Source organism: Thrips palmi, unplaced genomic scaffold (assembly GCF_012932325.1).
Source record: "Thrips palmi isolate BJ-2018 unplaced genomic scaffold, TpBJ-2018v1 HiC_scaffold_4, whole genome shotgun sequence".
Lineage (NCBI taxonomy): Eukaryota > Metazoa > Arthropoda > Insecta > Thysanoptera > Thripidae > Thrips > Thrips palmi.
This window is the reverse complement of record NW_023144631.1, coordinates 6,118,170-6,128,647: the sequence shown is the minus strand read 5'-3', so window position 1 is coordinate 6,128,647 and position 10,478 is coordinate 6,118,170. Positions and strand designations below refer to the sequence as shown.

General features: G+C 64.2%; 1 protein-coding gene across 1 annotated transcript; it reads left to right on the top strand.

Moving 5' to 3' along the window:
* The first annotated feature begins 90 nt into the window (after positions 1–90).
* Positions 91–4,825, top strand: LOC117649741 (fatty acyl-CoA reductase 1-like). The gene is made up of 8 exons (XM_034392761.1): positions 91–349; positions 450–650; positions 2,461–2,700; positions 2,945–3,215; positions 3,599–3,791; positions 3,863–4,111; positions 4,199–4,456; positions 4,553–4,825. The coding sequence occupies exons 2-8, from the start codon at positions 456–458 to the stop codon at positions 4,710–4,712; spliced, it is 1,566 nt and encodes a 521-aa protein (XP_034248652.1). The 5' UTR covers positions 91–349; positions 450–455; the 3' UTR covers positions 4,713–4,825.
* Positions 4,826–10,478: the final 5,653 nt, after the last annotated feature.

Genomic DNA, 10,478 nt, shown 5'->3' with positions numbered 1-10,478 from the left:
AAATGGTATACAGCCCGTGATAGGCACTCGTAGTCCTTCGCGCGGACTCGGACATAATTGTATGGACGAACAGCACCGCGCGGCGCGGCGCGCTCGGCGTACGGGTCTCGTCCTCAGGCGGACAAGGCCGAGCAGTTTGTTCGCGGTTGCGCCGGTGCGAGGATCCACCCGAGGCAGTGTCAAGTGCGGCACCGTCACAGTGCAGTCGAACAGATATTCCCCCCGTTTCCATGGACACGAGGACGTTAGTGTGCACCAGCGGATGAAGCTGGACCTGGGTTCGACTCCCGGCCGAGACTTCCGTTTTTGATTCCGACGTGGTTCGGACTGCACGCAGTAGCAACACTAGGTAATTGTTCCCTCCGCGCGTGCCGCCCAACAAAACAAAACAACACAAAAAAGGAAAAAAAAATGTGCTGATTGTGGCGAGTATTTGAACCCCAACCCAGATCGAGATGGACGAGCCCGGCATCGCCGACTTCTTCGAGGGGCGCTACGTGCTGGTGACGGGCGCCACGGGCTTCATGGGCAAGGTGCTCGTCGAGAAGCTGGTCCGCTCGTGTCCGGGACTGTCCGGCGTTTACATCCTGGTGCGCACCAAGCGGGACGAAGATCCGCAGCGCCGCCTCGAGAAGATCATCTCCCTGCCCGTGAGTACCTGCACGCCGCCCAGGTCGCCGTCGACGACGCGCCGCCGCGGACGCGGGGCGTGTTTACCGACTTCCAAGTATTTCGGCGGGATTGTTTCAATTGGGTGCAAATGATGGCTAATGCCGCGTGCATTTGTCACGCATTCCGATACGGCGCACAGGTGTGACTCACTTTTAATAAACTCGAATGCCCCCCTCGTCGTATTTTCACGAAAATTCTTTATTCATTGCCCGGTGGGGTCAATACTCATCGCGGTGCCGGGGAAGGGGGAGGGGGAGGGGGAGGGGGCTGAGCCAATGTCCAAGCTTAGGCATTCACCAGTGTGGCCGTAATGAGGTGACGCGATCGGCAGACCGACTCCGAGAGTCGTTTTCGTCTGTCTCTTTCGCACTTATAGGGCGTTCCGTATAGGTGCGAGAGAGACAGCGACGAAAGCGACTCTCGGAGTCGGCCTGCAGGACGACGTCCTGGCCACTCGGCACGCCCCGTGCAGCTCCTGTTCCTTCAATTGGCTTCGCTTTTCGGCGACTAATCGTTTCGGCCGGGGCGGCCAGGCTGTCATTGCATGTCATGTGCTGCCGAGCGAAAAACCGAAGGCCGTCCCGTCTGTCTAAAGGCGACGTTCTAAGTTCCAGAAATTTTAAATTTTGGATCTCATGCTTCTCAGCTTTGGCATCCAGCGTGTGATGTTTGGCTCACCGGCCTGATCGTGTGACCCCACGAATAATATCTCGTTCGGGGAGCAATCCATCGGTGGGGTCACTCGTTCGGTTCGAGTCCCATTCAGCGACTCTGGAGCTCATACCGCGTCTAGCATTTTGGCCACCTCCCCCAGTGTATCGGCCTTCTGTGCGACGCGGAGCTCGAGGAGTGGCCGCGGGGCGGCGCGCCTGCGTGGTAGGCAGCACATCGTGCGTGCGCGCGGCCGGGCTGCCTCCACGCCGGGCTGCGGCTGCGGCTGCGGCAGTGCTGCGGTCGGCTCGGGGCCGCGGGCCGCGAAGCGCGAGCCGCGGCGCGACCAGGGAGTAGGAGTCGCAGTCCCGCGCGAACAATACTGTCAGCCTTCCATCACGCGTCGTCCTGCATCGCCCTGCGTCGCCCTGCATCGCCCTGCGGCACCGCGATGAACCGGGGCCGCCGCGACCCCGCTGCCCCGCTCCGAGGAATGTCGGTCCATTTCTTCGTTGCCGTTTTCGGTCGTCTCCACGCCGCGGCGGCAAGGCGCGGTGGGGTGGGGCGGGGCGGGGCGGGGCGGGGCGGGGCGGGGCGGGGCGCGCATCCATCCTCCCGCACAACACACAGCGAAGCGCACAGCGCCCCGGGCAGCGGGCAGCGAGCGCCCCGAGCGCGGACCGAGAGTGCCGCCATGCCGCGCGGCGCCTAACAGCATCAGTCACTTCTCGGCGGGGCCGGCCGTAATGAAAAACCCCTTTACCGGCCTGGACTGGGCTGGACTGGGCTGGACTCGGCTGGACTGGGTCGCGGCGCTGAGCTGTGTTTGGCGTGGCGTGGCGCGGCGCGGCCCTAGCGAAGCGAGGTCAGCAGATGGGACGGGCGGCCGCTCTCCGGGCCGTGGGCCCTGGGCAGGACCGGGGCGGGGCGGGGCGGGCACGGGGCAGGCGTGGCCAAGAAGAGCCAAATTACTCCTCGGGAACACAGCACTTGACCACCGCACCGCGTGGCACCGCGTAGCAGCGCGCGTTGCACCCACCGGCCGTGATGAGCGAGTGCGCGGCCCCGTTGCGACCACTCGCGAAAAAATAAAAAGGAAAATGGAAACAAAAATAAGCCTGTTGTTGTTGTTGGCAGCTGTTTGACCTGGTGCGCGAGGAGGCACGCCGCAAGGTCCTGGTGGTGCCGGCCGACCTGAAGCTCAAGGGGCTGGGGCTGACGGACGCGTGGCGCAATGAGATCAAGCAGAGGGTGTCCGTCGTCTTCCACTCCGCCGCCACGGTGCGCTTCAACGACCCGCTGCGGGAGTCCGTGCTGCTCAACACCAGGGGCACCCTGGAGCTCGTCAACCTGGCCCTGGAGATGCCCAACCTCGCGGTGAGTACGGACCAACTCGTAAAAATGTTTTATTTTGTACGGTTACATGCAATGGTCATTTGGCGGTGGCTCTGCTCCAGCAGCATGTGCTAATGGGAAAGGGTCAGCCGCCACCGCCGCCCTGAAATAAAGCAATTTGGCCGCATTCTCGTTCCCCGCGGTTCGCCTTTTGCAAAGGCGGCGGCCGCTGCGGGGCGTAAAACTGCTCCTTGCGGCGGTCAAAACAAACAAAAACTCGTTGCAGTCGTTCCTACACGTGTCCACCACCTACTGCAACGTGGACCGGAAAAACATCGAGGAGGAGATCTACCCGCCGCACGCGGACTGGCGGGAGACGATCCGCATCGTGGAGCACGCCGACGAGGTGGGCCTCCGGGTGCTCACCGAGAAGTACCTCGGCATCGGGGAGCCGCGCGGCCTGCCCAACACGTACACCTTCGCCAAGTCCCTGGCCGAGCACGTCATCAACGACCACGCCGACCGCCTGCCCGCCGTCATCTTCCGGCCGTCCATCGGTAAGCAGGCGAGGCGAGCGCCTGCGGAAGGGAGGGTAGGCAACGCGCGCGCAGCCGCGTCGCGCAGGGCTGCCCGCCCTCGTCCCCGCAGGCGCCCAGTGGAGCGCCCAGCCGAACAGAAGACCGCCGCAGGCGGCCAAAACTCTAGACGCGTTTTGAGCTTCAGAGTCGCTAAACGGGGCTTGAACCGAACGTGTGACCCCACCAATGCATTCCTCGTTCGGAGAGCAATATATTGGTGGGGTCACACGTTCGGTTCGAGTCCCATTTAATGACTCTGGAGCTCAAAACGCGTCCGGAACTTTGACCACCTTCACCGGTCACCGGTCTTCTGGCCCACTGTGGAGCGACCCGGTGACGCGAACGCATGGTTCGTGTTGCAGTGATCTCCACGGACAGCGAGCCGGTGGCGGGATGGGTGGACAACTTCAACGGCCCCGTGGCGCTGCTGGTGGGCGCCGCCAAGGGCGTGGTGCACGTCACCTTGGCCGACAGGAACATCGTGGCCGACTACATCCCCGTCGACATCTGCATCAAGGCCATCATCGTGTCTGCGTGGAGGAAGGCCACCGATACGTGAGTAGCGGGCCTCGTCTCGTGAGGGTTGGCGTCGGCACGCCGAGAGAATTACCCGTGTTGTTGTCCAGCGCCGAGGAGAAGAAGAAGGTGGCCGTGTACAACTGCGCGTCGTCGTCCACCAAGCCCATCACCATGGGCGAGATGGTGGACATGGGGCTCTCGCTGCTGGAGGAGTGCCCCGTCGGCAAGGTGGTGTGGGTGCCTTCGGGGATCATCACGCCCTCCTACCTGGTGTACTACGTCCTCTTCCTGCTCACCCACATCATCCCGGCCCTGATCGCGGACGTGGCGCTCACCCTGGCCGGCCAGAAGTTTAGGTTTGTTGACAATAACGCCAACTTACAGTGTCCTAACCTAAAAACAAAAACCAGATAAAAACGTGTTATTCGAACCCCGGTCCGCAGGCTGATGAAGGTCCAACGCAAGCTGTACTTGGCCAACACGGCGCTGGGCCACTTCACGACGCGGACGTGGCGCTTCGGCAACGAGCGGATGCTGCACCTGGACTCGCTGATCCCGCTCAAGGACCGCGCCGCCTTCCGCTTCGCCATCAAGGAGCGCGAGCCCATCGACTTCTTCGAGAAGGCGGTGTGGGGCGGCCGCCGCTACCTCATGAAGACGCCGGACCACACCCTGGAGTCGGACCGCGCGCACTACCGCCGGTGCGTGGCATGCCCACTACAGTGGCCCCTCACGGCACCGCTTGGGTGCAACGCTCTGAAACCACACTGCAACGACCGTTCCTTTTGCCTGCGCAGGGTGCTGCTCGCGACACGGTTCATCAAGTTCTGCTTCTACACCGGCGTGCTGTACCTGGTGCTGAGCTCCAGCCTGGTGCAGGCCCCGCTGCAGGCCGTCCTCGAGGCCTTCGCCGGCACCTCCCCGTCGACGGCCGCCGTAGGCCTCACACTGCCGTGACGACGACAGCCACACCGTCCCCGATGCGCGCCTTTTGCGCAAGCCGCTGATTCCTCGCGGGTTTTTCTTATTTTTCAATTACAAAAATAAATAAAGCGTACCAAAAAAAAGTGCAAAACGAAAACAAGTGCAGCGTTATCTGTGTCTTCGGGCCCGCGTGAGTGCGGCGTGATGGAGATGGATTATCCAGGTCAGCGCGAGCCGCGCGAGCGAGATGGAGATAAGCCGGCGTGGGAACCGCGGCGTGGCGTGTGTGGACTCCAGGCTCCAGGGCGATGCAGACCGCGCTGCAGGCCGGGCTGCAGGCGGCAGTTCGAAGCGTCGCTTTGGCGTCGTCACGCGCCGCAAGGAGGGGGGGAGGGAGGGGGAGGCCGCAAGTAAGAGCCCCGCAGCACCCGCCCAAGGGCACCAGCCACTACGGCAAGATGCCATGCTGCCGCAGAGGAGTAGAGCGCTCCTCACAATATTTCATCGAGTTCTCTCTCTCTCTCTCTCTCTCTCTCTCTCTCTCTCTCTCTCTCTCTCTCTCTCTCTCTCTCTCCAGCCGCCGCTCTCCTCCCCCACTCCCTCAGATGCTACTGTACTGCGGAGCTATCAACTGACAGTCCTGTCGCTGCACCTCCATGCTCCACCCTCACTCACTCGTGCCCGCGCTCGTGTGTGTGTGAGTAGTCGTGCCCCGCCAGCCAAGGCCTTTTGCAAACTCCTCTTCGCCGTTCTCCCATGCGCGCGGTGCAGTGCGCGATGCTGCTGTGGTCTGGTCCAGAGTCCATCTAGCCGAGATATGAGAGACGCGAGAAACGCCGCACACTCACACTCGCTCACGCTCACCACACACACACACACACACACACACACACACACACACACACACACACACACACACACACACACGCCGCGCGCGCGCGCGCGCTCGGCGCCTCCACGCCGGCTGAATAACGTCAAGTGCATTGCATACTGCGCGCGCTTTCAATAATTTTTGCGATGCATTCAGGCCGTGGTGTGCATGTTCAGCGGCGAGGCAACCCTGAAACGGCGGTGGCGCGGCGGGCGAGGGGGAGGGCGAGGACGCCGACGAGGAGCAGGAGGACGAGGAGGCCGGCTGGGGGGCGCGCGGTAGCGGCACGGCGGCGCGTAGGTCATGACGGGATCGATCGGGTGGACGGGGATTGGGGATGCGGCTGGAATTGGCCGGCCGGCGAGTTGGTCCGCCGAGCTGCTTGCCGAGCCGAGTCCTGCGGAGTGAAGGGGAATGACGCGCTGACGTAACGCGAGCCTCCGTCTCTCTCGCACCGACACGAACCGCCCCTCGAGTGCGAGAGAGACGGGGAGACGTTCGTCGGCCGGGTGGGACGCTGCTCATCACTCACCTGCAGCTGATTGCTGCGAGCCGACCGCGCCGTGCCGCGCCGCGCAGCGCCAGCCTCGCGTCTCGCGTCCACCGCGGGCAAATATCATTGACAGTGGCGCGGACTGCGGACTGCTCGCCTGCCTTGGGGCTTTGGGAGCGTGTGGCGGCGCGGGGCGGCGCGGGGCCAGGCGTGAGGGGAGGAAGGGCGTGGGCCCGGCCCGGCCGGCGGCAGCGAGCCTTTCGTTCCAATAAGAAGAACTGTAAACCTGCCGCGATGCTTATCGTTATGCCTATACCTGTAAGTCTGTAGCCTGTTGCCTGCAGCCGCGGTGGCTGCTTGGCCTGCCTGCCTGCCTGCGCCTGCCCGCTTGGGCCCTGGGCCCTGGACATACACTACAGGCGTGGCGACACCGCGCTGCCACCTCGGCCACCGCGGCCACACAGCCCCGCATCGAGGTCGCTGGGGGCCTGCCCAGCCCAGCCCAGCGGGCCGGCGGGGACGGACGGCGCCCAAAGTACGCGCGGCTCCCACACTGCTCCAGCGACAGTGGCGCTGCAGCAGGGATGCTGCTGGGGGGAGACCAAGTCCTCCGGGGCCACGGCAGCACGGCAGTCCGTGACACCAGCGGGACAGGGCGTGTGAGGGCGAGGAGGAGCGCCTTGAGAGAGAAAGAGAGACAGAGAGATGCTGGCGTGCGATTGTGGTGGTGTGTCGAGCCTCTTCCCTCCAGAGATCTGACCTGCCTACGACCCCCGGCCGCCGCGCCGCACCGCCGCGCCGCGCGCAGCCACGCTCGTCCTAGTCCACGCTGTCGATGCCCTAAGAGCCCCACGGCGCGGCGCGGCCCGGCGTGGCGGCAGGGATTTGATGGCTGATAGTGCTCGCGCTGGCTGGACACGCCGCCGGCTGCTGCCCCTGAACCCCGTGTGCGCGTTGCTGCCCGTTGCGACCCGTTGGCTGCGCACTGCGGCGTCATTTGACCCCCGAAAGACCGCGGCGGATCGAACCTCGGCCTCTTCATGACCTCCCCGGCGACTCGGGGCTCGGGTCGTCCCGGCAGCGCGGTGCTGGTCTTACGTGGCGCTACTGCATCGCCACGCCACGCCACGCCGCGAGCCGTGCCGCGAGGCGAGGGTCCGTGAGCAAATTTGCATTGAAATGCATTTGCTGATGCCCTGGGCCCTGGCCGCTGCAGAGATGCGACTTTCACTGTGTGCCCTCTGCCATACGGTACATGCCTGGCGCGGCGTGGCCCGGCGGAGCGGGGCGGGGCGGGATGGGACGGGACCCCCAGCCACAGTCGCTACTTGGAACCGGAAGGAAGTGCAGCTGGCGAAGACCCGCACGCCGGGTGCCGCTTGCCTGCTTGCCGCTGACGTTTTTCTTTTTTTCCTTCTTCTTCAATGGACCGGGAAGAGAGTGGGAAAGGCAATGCAGTCGTGCAGGCAGTGCAGGCCCCGGAGGACGCCGTCAGCCCGTCGCCTGGCGCTTGGCCCTTCGCCCCCTCCGCCCCCATCGCCCTTCGCAACGTTGCAGGCCCTTTGGAGGCTAGGCCCTTCGCAGAGGGAGACATATAAAACCTGACACCGCAACACACATCGCGGGGCTCACCCAAGGCTCCGGGAGGCCGCGTTGCAACACACACACACACACACACACACACACACACACACACACACACACACACACACACACTGACACACTCACACAGTTTGCCTACCGTTTGTATGGTGACGCGCAGGGTCTCCGCCGCCTCGCCCGCCGCGCCCGGCCGCCGGCCCTGCGCAAGGCGTCCCGTCCCGTCCCGCCGCGTACATCGTGAGGGCATCTCTCTACATGGACCATGGACGCTCTATGATTGACACTCGTCTCGTCACGACGGCGTGCGGGCCGTACAAAGAGGCCCGTCGGACATGACGCACACACTCACACACTCTCACACGGCGTGCGGTAAATGACGTCAATCGAACCGTGTACGAATTTTAAAGCGATTCCCTTCCGGAAAACGGCGTTGCCGTCGAGTTAACGCACGCGCTATTCCGGTCGGCATGTTACTCGCCTTACGTGCCGCCGTGCCTGCGTCCCGGCGTGCCATGTCCATGTCGGCGTGCCGGGTCGGTGGGTCGTCCTGCCGGGTTCGCCGCCTTGCTGCTGCTGCACTGCAGGGCGCTATCGGTCAAATCCCCGCAGGTGTGCCAGGCCAGGCCCTTTCCCCGCGGCCTATTTCGTCCCCTGCTTGGCGCGGACGGGGACTGGCGGCCTGGGGAACGCGCTGCCCCTCGCGGCGGCGATGGCGGCGGTGCATCAGATGCGCGTCCCCGCCCGGCCCGGCCCGGTCCGGCCCGGCCGCTAACACGCTGAATGGGAAAATTGATCCAATGGGTGCAGTAGTGTCGTGCCAGTGATGAAACGTGTCTGTGTGTCGGTGCGAGCGCGGCCGCCTGATTTACCCGAGCGGACCGGCACTCGCCGCACTCTGCTCCCGTTCGGCCCCATCCATGTATCTGTCCGCCCGCCTTTCGCCTGTGCCTGACTGATGTACTGATGCCTGCGCTGCTGCACAGGCGCGCGCCTTCCAGGAACACGAGCCGAACGAGTTCTTTGCTGCAAATTCATCCATTCCGAGTCGTTTACGTGGAGCACGCCGTCAACGCCGAGCCGCGCTATTCGACAGCCTTACCTGAGATGTTTTTACGCCGCGGGTCCTTGCGCCCTCTTGGTCGTGGTGGCGATCGTCGTCGTCGTGGTCCTCCTCCGTCGTCGTGATCCTCGTCGTCGTGGTCCTCGCCGTCGTCGTGGTCCTCGCCGTCGTCGTGATCTTACTCGTCGTCGTGGTCCTCCTCTTCGTGGTCCTCGTCGTCGTAGTCCTCCTCAGGGACGCGCCGATGTTTGCGCCGCTCCTCGCCCTTCACGTGGCCGGCCCAGCCAGCCCAGCCAGCTGGAGGCTAATCCACCTTATCATTCCCATTGTACGCCGCGCGTACCTTGGCGTGCCGTGCCTTGCCGTGCCGCACTCGGTGCTCTTGGCACTCCTGTCGACCACCGGCAGAAGGCGGGAGGGGGAGGGGCACATGTAACCGCGTTATCTAAAGCGACACATTGTAAGTACCGCACACGGCAGCACACACATACACACACACACACACACACACACTCACACACATGCCTCGGCGCGCGAGAATGGCTCCTTATTGCTACCGTACGTTGGCTGCCGCCGTTGGCCGCGTTGGCCGCGGCGGGGCCGTCGTCGTCGTCTCCGACGCGATATCGTATAAATTATCGCGGCGCGTTACCATCCGCATCGGTATCGCTTTGGCGACATACTCTTAGCAAATTCACGGGCGTGGCTCTCGTTTCTCGTCCGCGCGGGGTGCGGCGGGGTGGCGGAAAGGGCGGGGAGAAAGTAAACGGTGTAGTCGCTGTCGGCGACACGGCGTGGCGGCCGCCCGGCTTGGCGCACTCGCGTTATTGGGCGTGTTTCTGCACTGCTTTTTCACGGCGGCCGATCACCGCCTGCATGTTGAGTGTGTTGTTGTCGTCGCCGAGGGTTCAAATCGCCACGCCGCCGCCGCCGCCTGAGCCGCCAGATAGCAAAACGGCGAGGGAGGGGTGGGGGAGGGTGCGCAATGCAGATAGGAAAATGGCAACGGGCATAGCGTCCGCGCAGAACTCACTTCCAGCTAATCGAAGGCATCTCTGAAAGCGCGTGTCGGCCAGGGGGCCCAGGGCCGCGGGCCTAGCCCGGCCAAGCCCGGCTAACGGGGAAAGGTGGGACTTATCCGCCGTGGGGCTAACTAGTTGGGCTGACACCCCGATGCTGCCGATGGCGGTGCGGCCTCCCGCGCCCCGCGCCAGCCTACACCGCCGCCAACGGTTGCCCCTTTCCTAAAAAGCAAAAACACTAACAACAAGAAAGCAGGAAAGGAAGAGATTCTGTCGGCCAAGTCGTTCCGGGAGCCCCTGGCGGTCAGGCAGTGCCGCCGCACACGCGTGCGCTGCTTTGCCTACCTCGCAGGCGCTCGGCCGCAGCCGAGGAGCCCGTCGGGCAGCACGTTGCGGTGGCCGAGGCCGAGGCGCGCGTCGAGCAGCACGTTGTGGTGGCCGAGGCCGAGGAGCCCGTCGGGCAGCACGTTGCGGTGGCCGAGGCCGAGCCAGGCCGAGCGGCACGGCGCGGCGTGACGCGGCACGGTGTTGGTATTTATGGCGACGATGACTGGTTGACGCCCTGGCCTGCGCTGGCCGGGCACGGCCTAATGAAAGTGTGTGATGCGTTGAATCGTGCCGTACCGCGCCGCACCGCGCCGCCGCGTCTCGCAGAACGCTCAGCCACAAATCAATCCGTGTAATTGATTTCATTACAAGCGGGTGAATTATGTGGCCCGGGAACCGTGCCAGAGTGGGGCGAGGCGTCGCA